This window comes from Bubalus bubalis, chromosome 13 (genome assembly GCF_019923935.1).
Source record: "Bubalus bubalis isolate 160015118507 breed Murrah chromosome 13, NDDB_SH_1, whole genome shotgun sequence".
NCBI lineage: Eukaryota > Metazoa > Chordata > Mammalia > Artiodactyla > Bovidae > Bubalus > Bubalus bubalis.
In genome coordinates this window covers 40876419-40904140 of record NC_059169.1, presented here as the reverse complement: position 1 = coordinate 40904140, position 27722 = coordinate 40876419, and the positions used below count along the sequence as shown (strand labels likewise).

General features: G+C 38.4%; 1 protein-coding gene across 29 annotated transcripts in view; it reads right to left on the bottom strand.

Moving 5' to 3' along the window:
* KLF12 (Kruppel like factor 12) overlaps positions 1-27722 on the bottom strand; it is a 534319-nt gene that overhangs the window by 355626 nt on the left and 150971 nt on the right. For all 29 annotated transcript variants that reach the window (XM_044927244.2, XM_044927239.2, XM_044927243.2 and 26 more), the window contains one exon: positions 9607-9670. In XM_044927244.2, coding sequence (XP_044783179.1) covers positions 9607-9639 — 33 coding nt within the window. In that variant the 5' untranslated portion in view covers positions 9640-9670. The remainder of the gene's footprint in view (positions 1-9606; positions 9671-27722) is intronic.

Genomic DNA, 27722 nt, shown 5'->3' with positions numbered 1-27722 from the left:
CAGGAGAAGGCTAATGTCCCAGCTTAAGCAGCTAAGAAGGGACTGATCTCTCCCTTTCTCCATTTTTGTTTTATTCAGGCCTCTAACAGGTTGGATGATGCCCACCACTGGGCAGGGTCATCTGCTTTTTGAGTCCACTGATTCAAATGCCAACCTCACCTAGAAATACTCTCCCAGATATACCCAGAAATAATGTTGTATGTGGGCACCCTGTGGCCTAGTCAAGTTGACATACAAAATTAACCATCACAGCTAGCTCCTGTCCAATGGTTGGTGCCCCTACCCACAATACCACCTGCCACATTGGAAACAACGGGCCCCATTCAAAATTGGGTAAAAACCAGAGACAGGCCACAAGGAAACTGAGCGTAAAAGTAGCAAATACCAAAAGCAAGACAGAAACGGAGCAAAGAGGCCAATGAAGAACAAACATCTTAAGAAGAACTACCCAAGGAAACAGATGAAGAATTTAAATAACACTTCACAGACCCAATAATAATAGTAATACTTTAAACAAACGGCTCTTGCTTTAAAAGAAAATAATGTTCAGGAAAGAAATACAAGGGCCCAAATGATAAAATACAAGATATTTGAATCAGATGAAAATAAATGGACAGGGTTATAAAACACTACAGAGATGAGAAGCCACTTTAGGAACTAAAAAATAACAAAGAATTTGACTAAAAATATAGCAGGAAAAAATACTGAATGGGAAAGAACACTTAAGTGAAATAAAAAAGTTAAAGATGATACAAAAAAAACAAGGAGAAATGTTATACCTATCTTCAGAGTTAATACAGAAGAAAACAAAAGGAAAAGATACCTTAAGTTCATGTAATTCTCCAGGCCAGAATACTGGAGTGGGTAGTCTTTCCCTTCTCTAGGGGATCTTCCCAACCCAGGAATCAAACCCAGGTCTCCCACATTGCAGGCGAATTCTTTACCCGCTGAGCCACAAGGGAAGCCCAATATTTAAATATGAAGGCATAAAATGAGAGTCTGCTTCTCAGAGTTAAATGGCAAGATCCAAGAAAAACTGATACAGAATGAGAAGAAAACAAGAAGAAAAACTGATGAAGTTACTGAACTTCTTTCTAGCTTACTAAAAATAGCCCATGGACATCTGAACAAAAAGCAAAACGAGAACAAGTGCAAAGATCAGTCTGCTTCAGGCTTCAGTGACACCAAATGCCAGGTGACAAGAAAGCAGCGATTCCACACTTCTGAGAAAAAGAACGCAGACTGAATAGTTTTGATAATTATAGTTAACAATCAGAAAATAAATATTAATAACCTAAATTTTAAAAAGACAGTAAAATAAGAAGAGAAGAAAAGCAAGTTAAAAAGAAATGTCATTAATCTACCCATCTTTCAAAGCAAAAAGTCAAAAGACGTTGTTTAGAGTTAAATTCAGTCGTTAAAAAAGACAGAAATAAAAGAATACAAAGAGGGGTTTTTGTGTTTGTTTGTTTCTTTGTTTTCTGGTCTTTCTCTTAATTCTCAAGTAATACAGTCACTTTGGTGAAAGGATATTAACTTAAAAATAGTAAATTCCTTGGTTTAAACCCAGCTTCTAAATCTTCCATTACATCAGAAGCAAACAAAAAATAACTCTATATTAGAAGCAAAATATAAATATGGTCCTACTTTTGCAAAACCATCTCTATTTACTTGTATATATGCACACACAGATGCTGTAAATAATGCTCACCAAATGCCAACAAGCATGAGGCAGGAAGTGATGGGGCCTTGTATGCTTTAATGTTTTTAAAATGAGCAATGCACCATCTTTTCAACTAATAAAGCTTTTATCCTACTTCAATAATGGCACAATCTTTCTCAAATCCCTGTATATCATTTTGTTCTTATATCCCAGGTCTAAGAAACTAGACAGTGAAGAGTTAAGGGACTTGAGAGAAGAATGACCTCACAAAGGATGATATTTTAATAAATATGAGATACACCTATTAGTTTGGACCATTATCAAATCTACTGATTATACTCAAGAAAATAACTTTTAATATAACTAGATATGCCTGGGAACAGGATGAACTGCCACATGCAGTAAGACATTGCACAGAGTACTCAAGATACAGGGCTAAAGTAATCAACCCACGCTTACGGAAGAAAGCCATACCAGGCACAGGTTAGAGTCCGTGACCCTCGTGGGCACTTTCAGTTCTTAAAACACTTGACTTTGATGTGACATCATACAAGAAAGTCATGAATCTCTGTCTTGTGCTATATAAATAATTGAGTATCAAGCACCACCCTCACCTTTAGGACTCTATAGCTCTGAATTATTTTCACAAATATGTCATATTTCCTTTCACCCCTATTGCTACTGCTAAGTCACTTCAGTCATGTCCGACTCTGTGTGACCCCAGAGACGGCAGCCCACCAGGCTCCCCCATTCCTGGGATTCTCCAGGCAAGAACACTGGAGTGGGTTGCCATTTCCTTCTCCAATGCATGAAAGCGAAAAGTGAAAGTGCAATTGCTCAGTCGTGTCCAACTCTTTGCGACCCCATGGACTGTAGCCTACCAGGCTCCTCCGTCCATAGGATTTTCCAGGCAAGAGTACTGGAGTGGGGTGCCATTGCCTTCTCCATTACAACTCTTGAAATAGGCAGGACAGGTGTTATTTTTCCACACTGCAGTTCAGATAATTAAAATTCAGAAAAAAGTCACTGGCCCAAGATACTACAAAGAACTGCAGAGCAAGACCTCATTTTTTCTGATTCCATGTTTATGATCCAGGTGACTACCTAAATGCAGAGTAGCCCAGTGCTGATGATAGATTTCACTTACATCAACCCAGGCTTTCTCAACAATTATGCCAACTTAGCTCAAAATAGAAGAAAAGACTGGCTTGTTGCTGGTACAGTTTTCTACTTTGTGTGAAGAACGTCTTGAAACTTTATGGAAAAGACATTTAAAGTAACCACATTATATCTGTCCATTGCTATGAAATACAATTTTGGTAGGGAATTAAAACTTTCTCAGAAAGGTAAGCTATTGTCCTCTTGCTTTCCACACTTACCCACTGCCAACACTGGAGCAAAAGTTTGAACATGAATTCTGATAAGCTGGACTAATGTATATGCATGCATATGTTCTGGACACCTGCTCTGAACCAGCTGCTCAGAGTACTGGGTAACATATTGAAATGGCTGGAAAACAGTGGAGCAAAGTCAGGTCTGTTGGAGTCAGGTCCACAAACATTCTACAATGAGAGAAACTGCTAATATATGCTAAAGAACTAAAATATGCTATAGACCAGGTTTTATGCTGATATATGTGAGTAGAAATTAATGGTAACTGGAATCTTTTTAGAATTTATTTAATATTATCTAATGGCAGGTGGGGAGAAGGCAATGGCACCCCACTCCAGTACTCTTGCCTGGAAAATCCCATGGACAGAGGAGCCTGGTGGGCTGCAGTTCATGGGGTCGCTAAGAGTCGGACACGACTGAGAGACTTCACTTTCACTCTTCACTTTCATGCATTGGAGAAGGAAATGGCAACCCACTCCAGTGTTCTTGCCTGGAGAATCCCAGGGATGGGGGAGCCTGGTGGGCTGCCGTCTATGGGGTTGCACAGAGTCGGACACGACTGAAGAGATTTAGCAGCAGCAATGGCAGATGGTATAGGGGCAAAAAAGAAAGAATTTAAAAACTAAGTAAAGAATTTAATGTGAATTTATATAGGTATATTTTTATATAAATATATATTTATACACTATATATTTATACATTATTGATTGATTGGAAAGGGAGAGGAAGACTGCTTCTAGAAGACTCTTGATATGGCCACAAAAGAAATTTTACAAATGCTATTCAGGCTCTTTAAATGTTAGAACCTAAGCAGAAAGGCACCACATCATATTCTGTGGCTCTGGCAAGATTTTATCACCACTGGCAAATTGGAAACGTACAAAATAGTTTTAAGAGCCATATTCAAATCCCTTTTCAATTATGTAGACAGTGGCAATGTTGCATCCACTGCTGACATTTTAAAAACGTCATCCTAAAACTGACCTTGGGAATATATGTGAAATATAGAAAAGATAAATGTCCAAACTGCAATTTTCTCTCTGAATCAGACCTTATGAAAACTAACACCACCTGATCCAAGCAGGTTTAAAAACAAGTATCAATGAATTTGCTCTAAAGCCTCTATACCTGAAAACGCAGATTTAAAAATATAAAAAACAGCATGATGAATAATGTAATTCATTACGACAAACACATTAAGTGAAACACTCACTATGCCTCCCTCTATAAAGACTTCTGAACTCATGAATTACAAGCTATGAGGCATGATCATTTACAATGAATCACACATAATATATTATAGCTAATAAGGATAGCATCTTCAGTTTATACTCAGGTAAGTATTAACAAAATGATTCTCTTTGCCATCATCCTCAGTTGTCATAGTTATATCTATGTCATAGATATAGTTATATGTATAGTTATATAGTTATATCTATCTATGTCATAGTTATAGAACAATGACATTGTCAAAATGTATAAACATATAAAACTTAACACTGATCTATTCAAACATAAAATTTTCATAACAACTGAACAAAAACATGAATACAGTATTAAACTCATATATAGGGAAAGTGAGAACTTTTTGTATGATAATGAGCGAAGATTTCCATGGTGACAGAGGAATGAGCTGCGGCAATTTGAATTTACCACATTTGCCCTATTTGTCTTCAGTTCAGTTCAGTTCAGTCGCTCAGTCGTGTCTGACTCTTTGCGACCCCATCAATCGCAGCATGCCAGGCCTCCCTGTCCATCACCAACTCCCAGAGTTCACCCAGATTCACGTCCATCGAGTCAGTGATGCCATCCAGCCATCTCATCCTCTGTCGTCCCTTCTCCACCTGCCCCCAATCCCTCCCAGCATCAGAATCTTTTCAATGAGTCAACTCTTCACATAAGGTGGCCAAAGTACTGGAGTTTCAGCTTCAGCATCATTCCTTCCAAAGAAATCCCAGGGCTGATCTCCTTCAGAATGGACTGGTTGGACCTCCTTGCAGTCCAAGGGACTCTCAAGAGTCTTCTCCAACACCACAGTTCAAAAGCATCAATTCTTCGGCGCTCAGCCTTCTTCATAGTCCAACTCTCACATCCATACATGACCACTAGAAAAACTATAGACTAACGAACCTTAGTCTTGACTAGATGAACCTTTGCTGGCAAAGTAATATCTCTGTTTTTGAATATGCTATCTAGGTTGGTCATAACTTTCCTTCCAAGGAGTAAGCGTCTTTTAATTTCATGGCTGCAGTCACCATCTGCAGTGATTTTGGAGCCCAGAAAAAGAAAGTCTGATATTGTTTCCACTGTTTCCCCATCTATTTCCCATGAAGTGATGGGACCAGATGCCATGATCGTTTTCTGAATGTTGAGCTTTAAGCCAATTTTTTCACTCTCCACTTTCACTTTCTTCAAGAGGCTTTTTAGTTCCTCTTCACTTTCTGCCATAAGGGTGGTGTCATCTGCATATCTGAGGTTACTGATATTTCTCCCGGCAATCTTGATTCCAGCTTGTGTTTCTTCCAGTCCAGTGTTTCTCAGGATGTACTCTGCATATAAGTTAAATAAGCAGGGTGACAATATACAGCCTTGATGGACTCCTTTTCCTATTTGGAACCAGTCTGTTGTTCCATGTCCAGTTCTAACTGTTGCTTCCTGAGCTGCATACAGATTTCTCAAGACGCAGATCAGGTGGTCTGGTATTCCCATCTCTTTCAGAATTTTCCACAGTTTATTGTGATCCACACAGTCAAAGGCTTTGGCATGGTCAATAAAGCAGAAATAGATATTTTTCTGGAACTCTCTTGCTTTTTCCATGATCCAGCGGATGTTGGCAACTTGATCTCTGGTTAGGAGTATAGAAAACTGTTTATCTTTACATTATAAATGCAACTATCAGTAGCTGCTGGAGTTAGCTCATCACCAGCTCATAAGAGCCAATTGTTAAATTTTAAGAATCTTGCAAGTTCTTTTTTAAACCACTGAAACCGGTGGGAATATTTACACCATGGGAACTGACAAATGCTACAGATCAGGCCTTCACATCCAAAGCCCTCGAGTCAGTTTACAAACACACCACTAATCCACATGCAAGTAAGTACACAGTGCACTCAGTTCTTACAAAGTTAATTCATCTATACAGATAATAATGAGCTCATAAAAAAAGAACATTACCATACACCCAGAAATCTCCCTTGTATCATCTCTGAACTGATACTCGCTTCTAGAGTATTTTCCAGAAACAAATATTATAAAGCAGAAATTTCAGCAAGGAAGGAAAGAGGCATTTTTTTTTTTTAAAGATTCCATATACAAGTGAGATCATACAGTATTTGTATCTGTCTTTATTTCAATTAGTATAATGCCTTCAAGGTCCATCCGTGTTGTCATAAATAGTAGGCTTTCCTCACTTTTAATGACTAATACTCCATTATATGTTTTTATATATATACATACATATATACACACACACACCCTCCACATCCTATTTACCCATTCATCTGTTAACGCACACAGAGGTTGTTTCAATGTCTTGGTTACTATAAATCATGCTGCAATGATCATGGGGGTGCATATATCTTTTGTTGAGTGTTTTTATTACCTTTAGACATTTCCTAGAAGTGGAACTGCTGGATTACATGGTCGTTGGTCTTCATTTCTTGAGGATCTTCCATAAAATTTCCATAGTGATTGCACCAATTAACAATCCTACCAACCAGCGCACACATCCCTTTTCTCTGCATCCACACCAGCATTATCTCTTCTCTAATTATGGTCATTCTAAAAGGTGTGTGGTGTTATATCACTGTAGTTTTAGTGCATTTCCCTAAATGCCTAAATGATATTCAGCATGTTTTTATGAACCCGGCTGTTGATATATCATCTTTGGAGAAACGTCATATTCAGACTTTTGACCATTTATTTGGTTATTTGGATTTTTTTTTTTTTTTTCCTATTGAGTAACAAGAGTACATTATATTTTTGGATAGTAAACCCTTCCTCATCCGATATATAGTTTGCAAATATATTTTTTTTCCCATTCTGTAGGTTGTCTTTACACTTTTTGGATGGTTTCCTATGGTGAAGAAACTTTTTATTCTGATATAATCCCATTTGTTTATTTGGTTGCTTGTACTTTAGGTGTCATATCCAAAACATTAGCAAGATCTATGTCAAGAAATTTTGTTCCTATGTTTTCTTATAGGAGTTTCTTAGTTTCAAGTCTTACGTTTAAGTCTGTAAGTGATTGGTTCAACTTTTGTGAGAGGTGTTAAGATACGGGTCCAATTTCATTCTTTCACACATGAAAATCCAATTATCATAACACCATTTATTGAAGAGACAGTCTTCTCCATTGAGTATTCCTGGTTCCCCTGTCAAATATTAGTTGATCATATATGCTTGGGTTTATTTCTGGGCTCTCAATTCTGTTCCACTGGTCTATTTGCTGGTTTCTTTTCTATGAGTATCATGCTGTTTTGATGACTATAACTTTACAGCACACCTTGGAATCAGAAAGAATAACGTGAGACACCCCTGCTTTTTCATTTTCCATATTTCCTTGGCTATTCAAGGGCTTCTGTGGTTCCATATGAATTTCAGAAATTTTTTCTAGTTTTATAAAATATGTAATTGGAATCTTGATATGGAATGCACTGAATCTATAGATGGCTTTCAGCAATATTAACATTTTAACAGTATTAATTCTTCCAATCCATAAATAATGAGGTACTTCTCCATTTATTTGACTTCTTCAATTTCTTTCATCCATGTCATGTGGTTTGCAGCATAGAGATCTTTCACATACTAAGTTAAATTTATACCTAAGTATTTTACTGTGTTTGATGTTACTGTGAAAAGAAATTTAAGTCCTTCAGTCACGTCTGACTCTTTGCAACCCCATGGACTGTAGCCCACCAGGGCCCTCTGTCAATGGAATTTTCCAGGCGGAGTGGGTTGCCATTTCCTTCTCCAGGGGATCTTCCCGACCCAGGAATCAAACCCAGGTCTCCTGCATTGCAGGCAGACGCTTTACCATCTGAGCCACCAGGGAAGCCCATGATGCTACTGTAAGTGGAATCTATTTCTTTTTCAGAAATTTTGTTGCTTACAGAAATGCTACTGAATTTTGTATATGTTGATATTGTATCTTGCAACTTTATTGAATTCACTGATCATCTATCAGTCTTTTGAGTCTTTCAAATTTTCTCTATATAAAATCAAGGCATCTGCAAATAAAGACAATTTTACATCTTCCTTTCCAACTGGGGTAACTTATTTCTTTATCTTATATGATTGCTCTAGCTAGGACTTCTAGTACTATAGTGAATATAAGTGGTACGAGTAGGCACTCTTGACTTATTTGTCATCTTAGAGGAAAAGCTTTCGAACTTTCAACACTGAATATGATGTTAGCTGTGGGCCTGTCATATTTTTATTGAGATATGTTCCTTCTAGGCCTAATTTGCTAACATTTCTTATCATGAATGGATGCTGATTTGGAAGAAGGCAATTTCAAATGAAAGATATAATCTGGAAAATCATTTGTAAATAGCACCATCTTCCCAAATGACGCTAGTGATAAAGAACCCGCCTGTCAATGCAGAAGACATAAGAGACCTGAGTTTGATCCCTGGGTTGGGAAGATTCCCTGGAGAAGGGAATGGCAACTCACTCCAGTATTCTTGCCTGGAGAAGCCCATGAACAGAGGAGTATGGTGGGCTAGAGTCCATGGGGTCACAGAGTCAGACACAACTGAAGCAACTTAGCATACACACACGTGAAGGTCAGCGGGCAGAAAGACATAATGTACATTTATGTGAAAGTAGCAGGAGCAATGGAAGAAGGAAAGTAAGAAATTGTACGTGCTGTGCAGCTATATAGGGTTATGAGTCACATGCCTCTGTACCAGACTTTAACAAATGAAAATGGTTTAACATATTGTTATTTTCTTAGTATTAATGTGTGATTTTTGTATTATGACTAGTATGCAGTACAAGGTAAGTTTAAATAAATACCACAAAGTGATAGCTAGCACTTGATAACTGTTGAAATTCATGGGATTTTTTTTTATCCTACAATTTATACCTGAACTTTCCTATGAAACAGCCAAAGGTAAAAGCCTCTCATAGTCATCCTATCCTATCCTTGAAGAAAGCCAAGATTGCAGCTGCAAAGAGGACAGCATTTGACAGCAATCATATGCCATACAGGGCTGAGATGAATATTATGCCTGTGGTAGGAAAATCTGGCTTGTTTTTTTTTTTTGTCCCAGTGATCAGTTTCAATTTTCTAATTATCATTTTAAAGTTGATTCTTAAAACAGTTTTGGTTCTGGAAACTGATGATAGCTAGACTTGCACAAAAAAATCTAGCTTCTTTATAATTTTTTATCCTTAGGGGTTTAAAAAAAAATTAAACTTTATAGACAGATGAATGTGTCTAAGCATTGACCTTTGCCTTATAGTCAAAGCAGTGCACTAATGAAAATAATTGCCCCAAATTAATGTTCAAAATAGGACTGCCACTGCAATTATACAATTTGACCAACCTTTATTGTTTTCCTCTTCATATGGATATTCATTCATCCATTTGTTTCTAGAGTCACATTGATCCTGAAAGAAAAGCACACAAAAAATTAATGAGAACTGCTAAGGGGTTAATATCTAAAATATATAAATAGTTCATACAACTCAACATCAAAAACACAAGTAACCCAATTAAAAATGGGCAGGAGATCTGAGTAGACATTTTACAAAGAGGGCATGCAGATAAAAACAGGCTCATGAAAAGGTGCTAACCACCAGGGAAATGTAAATTAAAAACCACAATAAAATATTACCGCATACCTGTTAGCATGACTATCATCAAAAAGAACACAAATAACAAATGTTGGCAAGGGTGAGGAGAAAAGGGAACCCTTGTATACTGTTGGTGGGAATGTACATTGGTACAGACACTGTAGAAAATAGTATGAAGGTTCCTCAAAAAACTAAAATTCGATCTACCATATGACCCAGTAAATGCACTCCAGGATATATCCAAAAACAAAACAAAACACTAACTCAAAAAGATACATGAACCCCTAAGTTCATGGCAGCATTATTTATAATAATGCAATTAATCGCAAAGATAAGGAAGCAATCTGAATGACCATCAACAGATGAATGGATAAAGAAGATGTGGCATACATATGCAATGAAAAACGACTGAGCCATAAAGAATGGAATTTTGCCATTTATAACAACATGGATGAACTTGGAGGGTATTATGCTAAGTGAAATACGTCAGACAGAGAAAGGCTGGGTGATATCACTTACATGTGGAATCTAAATAATACAACAACCTACCGAAGATAAAAAAGCAGCAGACTCCCAGATAAAGACAACAAACTAGTGGTTCTCAGCATGGAGAGGGAAGCGGTACAGGATTCAGAAGTATAAACTATTATTATAAAATAAACTACAAGGTTATGTTGTATGACACAGGGAATATAGACAAACCTTATAACTATATAAATGGAGTGTAACCTTTAAAAGTTGTGACTCACTATACTGTACACCGGTAACTTGTGTAATATTGCACTTCAGCTGTACTTCAATTTTAAAATGATAAAAAGTTGCACGTGTTGATAACATTCTGCCACTGGAGGAAAGAAAAGAAAATCTTGAGTCTGCAATTTTTTTAAGCTCTTGATTAGTGGAGTGACATAATAAAAGGGGTAGCTGAAGAACGGTTTTGGTTTTTGCCTCCTCTTTAGCAGCCATGTAAAGGCGGAAATGGAGAACTGAAGAAACAGGAGCATTCCAGCTATGAAACCGCTGACAGCCCCTGGGCACAAGATATGCAAGTCTGTATAAAGATAAGGGACGGAGAGAAGAAAGAGAGGGACGAAACAGGGACAGAGGATGGGGGTAAAAGGGCGGAAACTGGTTTAAAAGAAACTTTAATATCTGAAAGAGAAGTCACAAATGTTTTAGCTGAAATGGTTGGCTCCATTATTCTTAGCAACTAAGAGATTGTTAAAGAAACATGGTTTTCCAGAGGAAATTGTCTCCTTTCGCCTCTTTATAGCTGATACCTATGTGCAGAATAATTAGTATGAATACTTTTTGGTGACTCCATCTTGGCCAATACCCAAGTAACTTTTTAAAAATTGATCTGAGTTAAAATACGTCACTACTTAAAAATTAAACAAACATAAAGTAAATATTTATGTTGTCTCTAAAAGCTTCCAAATCCCCAAGACCATGTGGATCTCAGCAAACAGAATTAAATATTGCTGGACTGGAGAGTTTCAATTACAATAGACCATTTGCCCCATTTGGATACATCTTAAAAGTCCTCCTATTTATGCCCTCTCAGTATTATGTAACTTGCTTCAGAATTTCCATTTCACGAGGCAAAATTTTTTTTGGCATTCAGTTAAGCCAGCTTATTAGGCAGAGTTCTTTTTGTTTTTTTTCACTTGGAATTACACTCAAGAGGGGACACGCCTTAGAGTTCTTAAGCAGCTCCCATTCTGTGCCAATGCCTACACAGGCAGTATCCAGCCATGTTTCCTCTGCATGTGTTTCCACACATCTGAGCAGAAAATGTGTGGAAACTCATAAAGCCTTAAAAGAAATATACCAGAATGTACATGTTTCATGGGCTTGGTCTGTAAGATGAAGTGGCCTTTAATTTCATTCCAGTTTGAAATCAATCAATTGATCAAGCAATGACTCTTTCTTCCTCCTTCCCCATCTCCTTTCATCTCTCCCTCCATATTATAAAGATATGCCTCTTCTGACTCAAAAACGCATCCTCTAATACACTGTACAGTTTTCAGCACTACTACAAGGGCCACTAAGAAGCAACAGAACATAAATGCAATATTTTAATATGACAAGGACAAACAGAAATATTCTCTTGAAATTCAAAGGATAATTCTTCTGTTTTATATCATGAAATCATAATAGGCTATCTCTTAAAAGATATCCCTTGCTCTAGAAGTTATCTAGAACACCATGTTTCTATCAAATATGTCTTGTCCTTTCTAGTCTTCAAAATGTGTTTCAATCCATCAATTGCAACTTCTCAGCAGAATGTATCAGGTACTTCAAAACTCACTGCAAGCTTACATTCTAGTTCTATAATTTTTTTCACTTTAATAAACTAAGAACATTTTGACAGGACATTCAACTCATTAATGCTTACCTCCAAATTCACAGTACTCCATTATAAAGATACAGGATTATTTACTCTCTCATTTTTGTCTAGTAGTTTACAGTTTTTTACTATTACTGATAATACACATCCTTCTGTGTAAATCATGTACATCAGGGACCTCTGCTAGCCTGAAAGATGCCTTTGGGAAACTAGAAAGGATGCCATCTCTGGGAAGACACAGACAGACTCATCAGGAGGTGGGGCCTGGCCAGGGAAGCCTAGTATAGATTTCTACCACTCACCCCTCAGCCAGGAATCCATATCCTACACCACTGTACTCCGGTGGCCTGGTGTGCACTTTTAATTACTGTCTTAGAATTCAGTTACAGAAGTATCATTCTTGGATCAGAGTAATATAAGCTTTTTTCAGCCTTTCAAAATATATTACTCAACTTGCTTTTTATATACACGCTAGCTTCCCTGGTGGCTCAGATGGTAAAGCATCTGCCTGCAATGCAGGAGGCCCAGGTTCAATCCCTGTGTTGGGCAGATCCCCTGGAGAAGCAAATGGCAACCCACTCCAGTACCCTTGCCTGGAAAATCCCATGGACAGAGGAGCCTGGTAGGCTACAGTCCATGGGGTACCAAAGAGTTGGACACAATCGAGAAACATCACTTTCACACTAATTTCTATGCCCACCAGCAGAAGCAGCATATGCTAACCTAGTTCTATTACCATCTACTTCCCAGGACACAGCCCATTGCCCTGCAAACTTTAGGAGATTAATAAAGGTTTGTCATATGAGTAAGAGAAGCTAAGAAAGAGGAAAGAAAAGGAAACTCCCTTTTATATCAAGTGTGTGGATATTTCCTAACCAAGGAATTTGCATGCATGTGTGCTCAGTCATGTCCGACTCTTTGTGACCCCACAGACTGCCGGCCTCCTCTGTCCATGGGATTTTCCAGGTAAGAATAACTGGAGTGGGTTGCCATTTCCTTCTTGATGGGATCTTCCCAATCCAGGGATGGAAGCTATATCTACTATGTCTCCTGTTCTGCAAGCAGATTCTTTACTGCTGAGCCATTGGGGAAGTCCAACCAAGGAACTAAGGCCTTAACTACATAATTTGTATTTTTTATATGCAATTAAGCTACAGACTACAATAAACATTGAATTTTGTGAGTTATACATAATATTATACATTTTACAGCATTCGAGGATTTGCTAAGTATCCTAATGATAGTATTTGTTCTGAAACCAGTTCTGCAAGTTGAGCACATCAACAATTTTAAGATCCATTTGACAATGATGAGCAGAGGTTAATTTTATATGCAAAGTAACAAGTCAGATAATGGTAGGGTCCTTGAATTAGACTCAAATATTGTGGCATGGCTCTTTGCAGCTTATCGTTGTAACCACCTACAATTTAAAAGTAGACTTCAGTACATATTTTGGCCACCTGATGTGACGAGCCAACTCATTGGAAAAGACTCTGATGTGGGGAAAGATTGAGGGCAAGAGGAGAAGGAGGAAACAGAGGATGAGATGGCTGGATGGCATCATCGACTCAATGAACATGAGTCTGAGCAAACTCCATGAGACAGTGAGGGACAGGGAAGCCTGGTGTGCTGCAGTTCATGAGGTCACAAACAGACACAACTCAGCAACTCAACAACAACAACAGTATATTTTAAACCTGGGGACAGCTTGGTACAATGCTAACTTCTGTTTTCCATTCAACTCAAGCTCTTCAACGAACACTCAAGACTGTCCTTTGCTCTGTGGTGCCCATCCCACACTTTAAGTGGCACAAATGACAGAAAACAAAGACACAGTTTAAGCTTGAGAAAACCTGTCCCTTGTTTCTCCTCTATCATCTCTTAGCATGTGACAGTGAACAACTCAATCAACCTTGAGGCTCAACTTCATTCTCTACAGAAGCAAAGATAATGCGTGATTTACCTATCTATCCTATACACCCTAACTGAAGCAATTTCTGTAATACAACAGTCTGCACTATTATATATGTAAGTACTCGTAAGAATTATCACTCCTTCATCAATGGCCCAAATATTAAACAAGAAAACAACAGAATGTCCCCAAATTAAGACCACCAGATATAATAGAAGGAGCTCCAAGTTTATTCCTGCCAAGGGACCTTTGGGTTGTTCCCCAAATCCCCATCAAAACCCAAACCGTGATATACAATAGAAAATTGGCATATTTCCAATAACAGTTATTATCTCATCAATTTTCTAATTAAAATATGACTAAACTCTGCCGAACAGGTTTGTGAAATTATCCAGTAAATCTTTCCTAAGTCCGGAAGTTTTAACGTCCACTGTCCTCATCAAGAAACTCATCACGCTTGCTTTTGGCCTTCGTTTCCCTGGCTCCAAAAGTGATTCAGGTGAGGAAAAAACCAAGGGCAGTCATCTTATTCCAACATGAAAAACACAAGAAGTAACAAAAGACATAACATATTTTAGAAAGAATTTTAGATTTACTTTTAAACAAAAATGTTGCTTCCTGGAACCACTCATAAATACTTGTTTATTTTTCTTTTAGTGAAGAGTATTTCTTTTAGTGAAATTCTACTTATACATGTTTCTCTTCAGTAGCTATAAGCAATAAAGAATGACTGTCCACATTCTTCACTTTCTAACTCTTGGTTTCTTCCCTAAGGTTTTCACACATGGCCAGCCAGCTTCGATAAAAATTCAAAGAGAATATCAGCTCAGTGGTAAAGAATCCGCCTGCCGATGCAGGAGACATGGGTTCGATCTCTGGGTCGGCAAGATACTCTGGAGTAGGAAATGGCAACCCACTAGAGTATTCTTGCCTGGAAAATTCCATGGGAAGAGGAGCCTGGTGCACTACAGTTCATGGGGTCACAAAGAGTCAGACATGACTAAGCGACTGAGCACAAACCACGCATCCGAGATAACAGAGATGACCTTGGCCAGAATGAAAGTGGATGCTCTCCTTCTTAATGAATAAGGAGTTACTTCAGAATGATTACCTCAGAGTACAGGCATCATATTACCCTTCGGTAACAGGCTGCTAGCTCTTCATCACAACTTAAACGATCTATTATGTTCTCAATATTTAAAGGCTACTGTTAATACATTCTTAATACTTCAGGATCCACAAATACACTTGTTGCTAGTCCCTCTGAGAATCCCTTTATGTATCTTTAAGGAGAGACAGAAAAACACATTTTATAAGTATTTATAGACATCTGACTAGTCAGGGTATTACTCCTTTTTGCCCAGAGGGATTTTAGTTTGCTCTGTTTCAAATAATTGAATCCTAGTGCTGGAATAGTAATCCCATTTGGAATTCCAGATTCAGCTTTACAAAATCACTACTTCATTAGTTGTGATCTTGTGTGTTCAAGCACTGATACAAAAAAAGTCAAGTTATAAAGATGGATATACCATTCAACTCAGTTACTATAACTTTTAGAGCTGATTAGCGAACCCATAGGCAGGCCTGTGCATTTCAGTCTGAGATATTATATAAGAGGATCCAGGTTGGCCTTACTCTGTATCAAGGTTTCTGATCTGTAAATTGCCTTTTTTCATTTAAAGTTATTTCTGTTTCATCTGTCGTGGTGAGTTATCTTGGGAACGAAAAATATTTGAAGGTTAATCTAAATATTTCTGGAGATAAATGCAAATCTAAGTGCTACACTTTCAGAGCTATTTTGACTTAAAATGATAAGACACTAAAGACACAAAGCAGTAAGCCTGTTGCTAGGTGACAGGTGACACCTACAGGATCTTCTCTGAGCCTGTACGGCATGAGACATCCTACTGCTGAGAAAAGACACACGGATCTCCATGGCGTACACATCACTCTCTGCAGACAAGCAAACTGAGGTTCAAATATTTTTAAACATAGGCCATAGGCAGTCAGGAAATCACATCTATATGAATATCTTATTTTAAAGATGCTTCTCACAATAAATAGAAAAGGGAAGTTGCTTATTGTCCATTTTGAGTATATGCGATTCCATGATCTAACATCTACGTATGAAATACACATAATTTTCATGATTTATGAATAAAGATTAAACAGTGATAATTCTTTGTTTCCCACTGAGAAATTTTCAAACTTTTAATTGAAGTCACTTCAACAAGTGTTAGGTAGAGTCCATAGAGAAAGCAATGCCTTATAAAAAATAACCCAATTTCTATTCAATTTATTAATACCAGATTATCATATCAAAGATCTGATGAATTAAAAAAGAAAAGCACACAAAGCTTCAATGGAGATTACTTCCTAGATACATTCTATAATTACAAACCTATGTTCCAGCATTACCTTCCTTTCTCCAGGAAGAAACTAAGGGACAAAGTTCCACCCCCTATCCTTTGCTCACTGGGTAATACACAGGATGACACAGAAATTTCAGGGATTCTTCTATGTCCAGAATTCTGGGATCTCACATGAATGAATGGCATGTCTACTCCTGTAAGACAGGCTGTGCTGATGGTCATGGAAAAGATGCAGGCACAAATGCCAGAGAAAAGGAACACTTGGAGGTCACATGACTTGGGGCAGGTTGCTTCACTTTCATGTACTCCCTTTTCGTAATTTATTAAGCTAGTAAAATAAAACCTTTGGGCAAGGGGCACCAGAAATGAGAATGTAGACAATATATGGACCGCAGTTCACTACGTGGCACATACTAGTTACTCGACAAATGTCAGTCCCATCCATACTCCCTATGCTTATAATCAAGTGCCCAATCTCCTACTTCCACTTAAACCTCCCCCACAACTAAGAAAAAGCAATGACTTCTCTAGCCCAAGTTGCACTTACTCCATACCACCTTCAACCATGACTGTACGTTTCTTACAGGAAAAGTCCTAAGAATACAGACAACAGGAGCTCCACTCTAGGGCGTCACAGTGAAAGTGTAAGTGTTAGCTGCTCAGCTGTGTCTGACTCTTTGCAACCCCATGGACTATAGCCTGTCAAGTTTCTCTGTCCATGGAGTTCTCCAGAGAAGAATACTGGAGTAGCCGTTCCCTTCTCCCAGGGACCTTTCTGACCTAGGGATCGAACCCAGGCCTCCTGGATGGCAGGCAGATTCTTTACCATCTGAGCCAACAGAGAAGCCCCTCTAGGGCATCACAGTATAGTGTCTATAAAAAACCCATTAAGAGAGTTCACTGTTGTAAGGTCATCAATAAGTCTTACCCCACAATAACTCCCTTGGACTTGTTCAGTTCAGTTGCTAAGTCGTTTCCAAATCTTTGCGACCCGATGAATTGCAGCACGCCAGGCCTTCATGCCCGTCACCATCTCCTGGAGTTCACTCAAACTTATGTTCATCGAGTCGGTGGTGCCATCCAGCCATCTCATCCTCTGTCATCCCCTTCTCCTCCTGCCCCCAATCCCTCCCAGCATCAGAGTCTTTTCCAATGAGTCAACTGTTCACATGAGGTGGCCAAAGTACTGGAGTTTCATCTTTAGCATCAGTCCTTCCAAAAGAACACCCAGGACTGATCTCCTTTAGAATGGACTGGTTGGATCTCCTTGCAGTCCAAGGGACTCTCAAGTTAGTTACATATAAATCGTTTGAAAATTCTCCATTATAAAATTGCTCTTTCCCATTTCCAGCTCTATGTTTCTCTGAAATTATGTTTCCACCCAGGGAAGGAAAGGAAGGAAAGTCGCTTAGTGGTGTCTGACTCTTTGGGACCCCATGGACTGTAGCCTACCAGGAAGAAAAACAGACAATACAGAAAAAGCAAACTTTCTCAGAACTAAGGAAGGTCCCACATGGAGTATGGTATACCCTGAAGCTTTGCACAATCATTTAAGCACAGAGTTCACTGAATAAACAGCCCATTTTCTGAGGGAGAAGGCAGAGATAAAGCACACTGGCAGAGAAATGACGCTTTCCATCTGTTTTCAGCTTGCATTACATCCAATCATTCCATACAGACAGAGAACAAATAAACCTTTAAAAGAAAGTAACCACAGCAAATGAATTAAGCTTTTCTTGTACATATATTGTGCTCAATATAATGGTTTGAAAAGTACGGTATGCTATGCTCATATTCAAGTGTAATTGCCATTTTACTGGGACTGCATAGTCAAAAATCTGATTTGTATTGCAAAGGAATGACAAGATGATTAAATCTTGTCTTCATATGTCTAATTCACGTGATTTAGATTGCAGCACAAATATGAACGTGTGCAATATGTAGTTGCATGGAAAGCTACTGCATATAACCCTACATTCTGCCAAAAGTAACTGGGCCACACCGGAGTTTCCATTCTCACACGGGAAACAGGGTGGGAGGAGGGGAGTCACTAAGTCTTCCCCTAACTGTATCAGGGTGTGTTTTAAACCATTATCCTTAAGATATGAAAAACTTCTGGGGATCTTAAGAGGCTGGTAGGAGAGAATAACAGGGTCCCAGCTACTTATTAATCTCCACTTCACTTCCCAGCACTTTTTATAAATATAAATGTGGTTGTGTGATTTATACAGAGAAAAGCAAACATCAAGTGTTGAAAACAAATGAAAATAAAATCATGATAAACACACATTTGGTACTATTTATACATGCATAATTCACAAAGTCTAGAAATTTCCACACTACTTTACTTCAATGGGTGTTGTCTGAACATAGCTGGGTGTATATATTATGAGGTAATTACAAATTTTATACACTAAAGAGCAATGACATCGTCAAGACAAATAAGTTGCCTCATTCAGTATGCAGTCAACATACTTGGCTTTCCTATTAATTTCTGCCTTCTATGTTTAGTTTCCCCATGCTAAGAAAGAGAAACCCCATTCAATGCACAGTACACTGTGTGCTTAGGGAGTAAATTTGTTTTCTAGTCCATCACAACAATAGTTGATTAAAATATGTCGCTCTTACCCAGTTTTGATTAACTCATGTGAAATAAAACAAATATTTATTAAATAGTGAGGAAAACATTCCATCAAACTGTAAACCCTGAGTAGGAAAACAAATGGCACCCACTTAATTACAGCTGACATTTAAATGAAATTTGCAATTTCCAAATATTTATCAAGAATTAGAAAATATCCGACTGGAGGTATTTTTAGGACACGTTCACATTCAGTCTTTTCACACAGCTGAACCCAAAGAAGTTTTAACAGAGGCAGATTTTACAATACAACTGAAAGATAGATCAAAGAAGTAAACAGATTTGTTTTACTGGCATTTGTGACATATTGATATAGACACAAGAGAATTAATGTGATATCTGTAATGAATATCTTGTCTTACTGAACAACAGTTTTGACCAGCAAAACTCATTAATCTAGCGTGTACATTCAGATATCATAATCACTGCCCCATGAAGTTCATAATCTGGTTCATAACAGATAGCTGGCTGTCAAAGCACATATATAATCAATAAGTATTTCTCAATGATGAGCAAATTAGTAGACTGTCAAATGTATTACATAACCATATGCTTCTCTCTGCTTCCCTCATAATTAATACCAAAAAATCAAAATACTATTTATTGAGAATAACAAGTGATATATTAGGTGGATTCCTCTCTAGAGGGATCAAAACCACCACTTGAAAAACTAAAAAGTACTGAAATTGGAAGTCAACTCAAATATAATGCAAGCAATAGCTAGTAGGTCTTAATTGAGGGTCTACTGACATTTATTACAGGGTACCTATATTCTGTTATTAATTCATATTGCTGCTAAGTCGCCTCAGTCGTGACCAACTCTGTGCAACCCCATGGAGTGCAGCCTACCAGGCTTCTCCGTCCATGGGATTCTCCAGGCAAGAACACTGGAGTGGGTTGCCATTTCCTTCTCCAATGCATGAAAGTGGAAAGTGAAAGTGAAGTCACTCAGTTGTGTCCGACTCTTAGCGACCCCATGGACTGCGGCCCACCAGGCTCCTCCATCCATGGGATTTTCCAGGCAACAGTACTGAAGTGGGGTGCCATTGCCTTCTCCAATTCATATTAATATATGCCAAAAATTGAGGACATTACAAATCATATATCACAATACCTGACTTAAAGAGGCTCATGGACAACAAAAGGGAGAATATAAACAAGTAAAATAATTATAACAATAATGGATACCATTTAGCGGATGTTCACCACATGTTTAACATGAACTAAGGCTTGGACATAACTTGGTGACTGAACAATGACAACAAAGGCATTATTATAATATTAGTTAATAAATTCATGTACAAGGCATAGCTATTCCAATGACCCGGTATGAATACCTCCATTTTGAATTGAAAGTAAGTGTGATTAAAGTCCATCTCCGCTAACATGTATCAAGTTGAAATCCTAATATCATCATAGGGGCTCTAATGAAAATAATAAAGTATAGCACGAAACTGAGGGAACCCACAGCGAGGAGAAACAAAGCTAAGTCTTGAAGTTAAAGAGGTATATGAGGAATGAGCACGTTTAAACCTGACTCTGAGAACACACACATGTATGTACAGACACACATATATATGACTGAGCATCCCAGCTGACATACCTACACCAGCTAGCCCATGTCACCCAACAAGGAGCTCTGATACAGCAGAGAAGCCTCTACAGTGGAGAGAAGGACCATTTCAAAAGCATAACCAAACCAATCATGAGCCCATAATTTCTAGTGTCTCAGGTGCACATATGTCTTATAATATAAAGGGATTTATATTATGTATTCTAAATCAACAATATTAAAAACATTATGTAAAGAAGCTAATTACATGGCGGAAAATGACTGTAAAAGGCCTTTTTCATGTGTTATGTTCCCCAACTGAAGATATTTCTGACATCACTGACCCTTATGGATATTTCAAAATATTTACTATTCAAATATAAAGCAGTGAAAATACGCCAACAGCGCGCATGTGCGCACACACGCAGTCAAGCACCAGTGAAAACCTGATAAGAGAGGAATTTCTGACGCAAGCATAAGTTATATGAGTAAGTTTTTCTTTTCTAAAAATATTCCAGAAAATTATTTTAAATGATTTTGAAAAATAACAGTATAGCCGAGAATAACAAAGGCATTTTCAAAAACAATCTCAAAACAAAAATTGGCCACCTGCAGACTTGAAGGCCTACTTGAATACAAACATAAAACTATTTACATATAAACATCAGAATTAGTCTGATATATATATAATACATGGATTAATCATTTATAATTGCCAAGAAATGTTCTCAAGTAAAATAACTTTATCAAATAACTATTGGGAGTAAATGACAAAGTGCTCACAGGTATTTCCCCAATATGTATGGAAAATCTATTCTTATACTTTAATTCAACTACACTATCAAAAAACCATCAGACTTTACAAGGATAGTTCTTAAATTCTCTGACTTTATTCCCAAAAGGATGTCAAAATACTACTTCATTTATCATATATTTTTGATGATGGCAAACCACTTCAGTATTCTTGTCCTGAGAATCCCATGAGCAGTATGAAAAGGGAAAAAGATACAAACACTGAAAGATGAGTCCCCCAGGTGGATAGGTGTCCAAGATGCTAATGGGGAAGAGCTGAGAAATAGCTACAGAAAGAATGAACAGGCTGAGCAAAACCAGAAAGGACGCTCAGTTGTGGATGTGTCTGGTGTGAAAATAAAGTCCAATGCTGTAAAGAGCAATACTGCATAGGAACTTGGAATGTTAGGTTCATGAGTCAAGGTTAACTGGATGTAGTTAAACATGAGATGGCAAGAGTGAACATCAACATATTAGGAATCAATGAACTGAAATAGACGGGAATGGGCAAATTTAATTCAGATGACCATTGTATCTACTACCGCAGTAAGATTCCTTAGAAGGAATGGAGTACCCCTCATAGTCAACATGAGTCTGAAAGGCAGTACATGGTTGCAGTCTCAAAAATGACGGAATGAACTCAGTTCGTTTCCAAGGCAAACCATTCAGTATCACAGTAATCCAAGTCTTTGCCCCACCACTAATACTGAAGAAACCTAAGTTGAAAGCTTTTATGAAGACCTTCAAGACCTCCTAGATCTAATACCAAAAAAGATGTTCTTTTCATGATAGGGGAATAGAATGCAAAAGTAGGAAGTCAAGAGATGCCTGGAATAACAGGCAAGTTTGGTCTCAGAGTACAAAATGAAGCAGGGCAAAGACTATCAGAATTTAGACAAGAGAACGCACTGGTCATACCACACACCCTCTTCCAACACAAGAGACAATTCTACACATGGACATCATCAGATGGTCAATACCAAAATCATAGCAATTTTATTCTTTGCAGTGAAGATGGGAGAACCTCTATACTCAGCAAAAACAAGACCTGGAGCTGACTGTGATTCAAACCATTAGCTCCTTATTGCAAAATTCAGGCTCAAATTGAAGAAAGTAGGGAAACCACTAAGCTATTCAGGTATGATACAAATCAAATCCCTTACGATTATACAGCGGAGGTGACAAGCAGATTCAAGTGACTAGATCTGGTAGACAGAGTGCCTGAACAACTATGGACGTAGGTTCATAACACTGCACAGAAAGTGATGACCAAAACCATCCCCCAGAGTGGGGGGGGGGGGAGAATGCAAGAAGGCAAAGTGGTTGTTTGAGAAGGCCTGACAAATAGCTGAGAAAAGAAGAGAAGCAAAAGGCAAAGGAGAAAGGGAAGGATATAACCAACTTAATGCAGAGTTCCTGAGACTAGCAAAGAGAGATAAAGTCTTTTTAAGTGAATAATACAAAAGAACAGAGGAACACAACAGAATGGGAAAGACCAGAGAGATCTTCAAGAAAACTGGAGATCCCAAGGGAACATTTCATGCACAGACGGGCACAATAAAGGACAAAAACAGCAAGGACCTAACAGAAGCAAAAGTGATTAAGAAGATGTGGCACGAATATACAGAAGAACTATATAAACTGTGGAAAATTCTGAAAGAGATGGCAATACCAGACCACCTGACCTGCCTCTTGAGAAACCAGTATGCAGGTCAGGAAGCAACAGTTAGAACTGGACATGGAACAGACTGGTTCCAAATAGGAAAAGGAGTACGTCAAGTATTGTCACCCTGCTTATTTAACTTCTATACAGAGTACATCATTGGAAATGCTGTGCTGGAAGAAGCACAAGTTGGAATAAAGATTGCCAGGAGAAATATCAATAACCTCAGACATGCAGATGACACCACCCTTACGGCAGAAAGTGAAGAGGAACTAAAAAGCCTCTTGATGAAAGTGAAAGAGGAGAGTGAAAAAGCTGGCTTAAAGCTCAACATTCAGAAAACTAAGATCATGAAATCCGGTACCATCACTTCATGGTAAACAGATGGGGAAACAGTGGAAAGAGTGGCTGACTTTATTTTTCTGAGCTCCAAAATCATGACAGATGGTGATTGCAGCCATGAAATTAAAAGACACTTACTCCTTGGAAGGAAGGTTATAACCAACCTAGGCGGCATACTAAAAAGCAGAGACATTACTTTGTCAACAAAGGTCTGTCTAGTCAAAGCTATGGTTATTCCAGTGGTCACGTATAGATGTGAGAGTTGGACTATAAAGTAAGCTGAGCTCCAAAGAATTGATGCTTCTGAACTGTGGTGTTGGAGAAGACTCTTGAGAGTCCCTTGGACTGCAAGGAGATCCAACCAGTCCATCCTAAAGGAAATCAGTCCTGGGTGTTCTTTGGAAAGACTGATGTTGAAACTGAAACTCTAATACTTTGACCACCTGATGCAAAGAACTGACTCATTTGAAAAGACCCTGATGCTGGAAAAGATTGAGGGCAGGAGAAGGGGATGACAAAGGATGAGATGGTTGGATGGCATCACCGACTCAATAGACATGGGTATGGGTGAACTCTGGGAGTTGGTGATGGACAGGGAGGCCTGGCATGCTGTGGTTCATGGCGTCGCAAAGAGTTGGACAAGACTGAACGACTGAACTGAATATAAAAAAGACCTTCATGACCCAGATAACCATGATGGTGTGATCACTCACCTAGAACCAGAGATCCTGGAGTGTGAAGTCAAGTGGGCCTTAAGGATTACTATGAACAAAGCTAGTGACAGTGAGAGAATTCAAGCTGAGCCATTTCAAATCCTAAAAGATAATGCTGTCAAAGTGCTGCATTCAATATGCCAGTAAGTGTGGAAAACTCAGCACTGGCCACAGTACTGAGAAAGGTCAGTTTTCTTTACAATCCCAAAGAAAGGCAATGCCAAAAAATGTTCAAGTTACCATACAATTGCACTCATTTCACATATTAGCAAGATTATGTTCAAAATCCTTCAAGCTAGGCTTCAGCATTTTGTGATCTGAGAATTTCCAGACGTAAAAACTGAATTTAGAAAATGCAAGGGAACCAGAGGTCAAACTGCCAACACCAGCAGGATCATAGAAAAATCAAGGAAATTAAAAAAAAAAAAATCTACTTTTGCTTCATTGCCTATGCTTCAAAAGCTTTTGACTGTGCTGATTACAACAAACTGTGGAAAATTCTTAAAGAGATGGGAATACCAGACTACCTTACCTGCCTGAGAAACCCATATGCAGTTCAAGAAGCAACAGTTAGAACTGGACATGGAATAACAGACTGGTTCAAAATTGTAAAGGAACACGCCAAAGCTATATATCGGCACCCTGCTTATTTAACTTATATGCAGAGTACATCATGTGAAATGCTGGGCTGGAGGACTCACAAGCTGGAATAAAGACTGCCTGGATAAATATCAACAAACTCAGATATGCCGAAGATAACAATTTAAGGGGAGAAAGTAAAAATGAAGTAAAGAGTCTCTTGATGAAGGTGAAACAGGAAAGCGAAAAACCTAGCTTAAAACTCAACATTCAAAAAATTACGATCACAGCATAAAGTCCCATCACTTCATGGCATACAGATGGGGAAAAAGTGGAAACTATCCGAGTTCATTTTCTTGGACTCCAACATCACTGCGGATGGTGACTGCAGCCACAAAATTAAAAGACGCTTGCTCCTGGGAAGAAAAGCTGTAACAAATCTAGACAGTGTATTACAAAGCAGAGACATCACTTTGCCAACAAAGGTCCATATAGCCAAAGGTATGGTTTTTCCAGTAGTCATGTACGGATGTGAGTGTTGGACCATAGAAAAGGCTGAGTGCTGAAGAAGTGTGCTTTCGAACTGTTGTGCTGGAAAAGACTCTTGAGAGTCCCTTGGACAGCGAGGAGATCAAGCCAGTCAATCCTAAAGGAAATCAGTTCTGAATATTCATTGGAAGGACTGGTGCTGAAGCTCCAATACTTTGGCCACTTGACGCGAAGAGCCGACTCCTTGGAAAAGACCCTGATGCTGGGAAAGACTGAGGGCAAGAGGAGAAGGGGGTGACAGACGATGTGATGGTTGGATGGCATTACTGACTCAATGGATATGAGCTTGAGCAAACTCAGGCAGACAGTGAAGGACAGGGAAGCCTGGTGTGCTGCAGTCCCTAGGGTCACTAAGAGTTGGAAATGACTGAGCAACTGAACGCAACAATCATATATATTAAGATTAACAATGGCTGGAGATGGCACACTGCTATTTGGGTAACTACTGAGCCTGCAAAAAAGGAATGGTAAAACCAGGTGTTGTGGTTTTACACATACTTCACCTCTGCAGAAAGTCATGGTGTGAAGGATGAAAATAACTGCATTTCAATTCATGAGAACCTAATAGATGACAACTCAACCAAATACATAACAACTATTAATCCAGAGCAGCGCTATGAAGTACGCACATGACTCTACTAGTCAACTTGAATTTGAAAAGAACATTCAGTGAACACAACTGTCACACAAGAGCAAGCCATATACCATTAACATTTTGAAGGTCTTTCTATTGTTAATATTTGAAGATCTTTCTGCAAACTATTGAAAGTCTATTTCTCTATTACTATTTGGAGACTTTGTCCAAAACTTCCTTCACTGTGACGGCTGCTGGTTGATAACTTACATAATGAACATTTATTTAATTTTCACTCACAAGCTTCAAACTTCAATATACTTCAACCCTCAGGTTCAAATGCTTGATGGCATACACGCCCACCCCAGCTAGCCTTTTAAAGGTTTTTATTTCATTGAGGGGCTTTAACCTTCCCTCACCACATCCGGGTTCTAATTTTCTACTCTTTTCCACGATATGCTTGCATCTTCTCCCTCTCCTTAAAAATATTCAGATAATCTGCATCTCAGTTCTAACATTCAGGCAGTTCTACTACAACTCCACGTAACTAGAAAGCAGTTTCTATCCTTCCTCAGACATAGGATCACAACTTATTCACTCTACTGTGATCCACCTCCCCCTGTCTTGAAATGGTCTCTCTGATAACTGATGTTTATTTAGCAACTCCACTTGGAAATACAATCTCCCTCCCCCATTTCAATGAGGTCTCGGATTCTTCTCTCCAATTTCTGTGCTACCATTGGCTGTCTTTTGAACAGTCTACCTCCCTACAGAGGGATATCTTACAAAAATTCCCCTTAATTTTACAAAAGCCTTTTCTCTCTTAGGAAGTTCCCCTACCAGAGATTTGACTATTACCTCCCAAATGAACTTCTCTAAGCCTAAACTTTTGCTAAAATCTTGCTCTACCTTTTTTTTTCCCACACAGATATTACAGAATGATGTCCAGTGTATATATACACGAGTCATTCCAAAGTTAGCTATCACCCATAAAGTGAAAGCCACTCAGTTGTGTCCAACCCTTTGAGACTCCATCTAATGTAGCCTGCCAGGCTCCTCCGTCCATGGAATTCTCCAGGCAAAAACACTGGAGTGGGTTGCCATTCCCTTCTCCAGGGGATCTTTCCAACCCAAGGATCAAACACGGGTCTCCTGCACTGCAGACAGATTCTTTACCACCACTATGAAGTCCTATGGAATGAAGAGGAGACTACACAAGGTATTCGTAATCACAGGAGGGAAAGCAACTTGAAAAATATCCGGTGCTCCAACTCTCTTGAATAATCCTTGCATTTTGTTTGGAATGTCTATTTTCTTAGCAATATGCTGAATTCTTATAGCTTACCACTAAACATTATTTGATTAATGAAATTCGTATTAAATAAGGGAGAGTAAAATACTACCATTACCTACGATACTGGGTTCCAGTGGTAAATTAGCGAACCAATCTGGACCACAACTCCTGCATCAGTGAAATTAAGGCACTGATACATCTTTCAGTTTCTCTTCCCTTATAAGGCTGTGGAGTCTAAGAAACCTCTATGTAAAAAATGCACACACAAAAAAAGAATCATACTAAGTCACTGAAAATCATTTATGGACTGCAATTTATTAGGTTCATACTGTAAAAAATGGTATTTATAACACAGAAATTATTCAAAGAGTTCTATCTCTGAAATTCTTTCAAAGTGGAATAAACAGCTGTTGTTGAAAATAATGCACAAGCCTTCACAGCATATGCTATGAACTGGGATAAATAAATATTAGTTAACGGAGTTTGAGTTCTATCTCTGAATTGGTGAACGCAGTGAAATTTATCGAAACTTC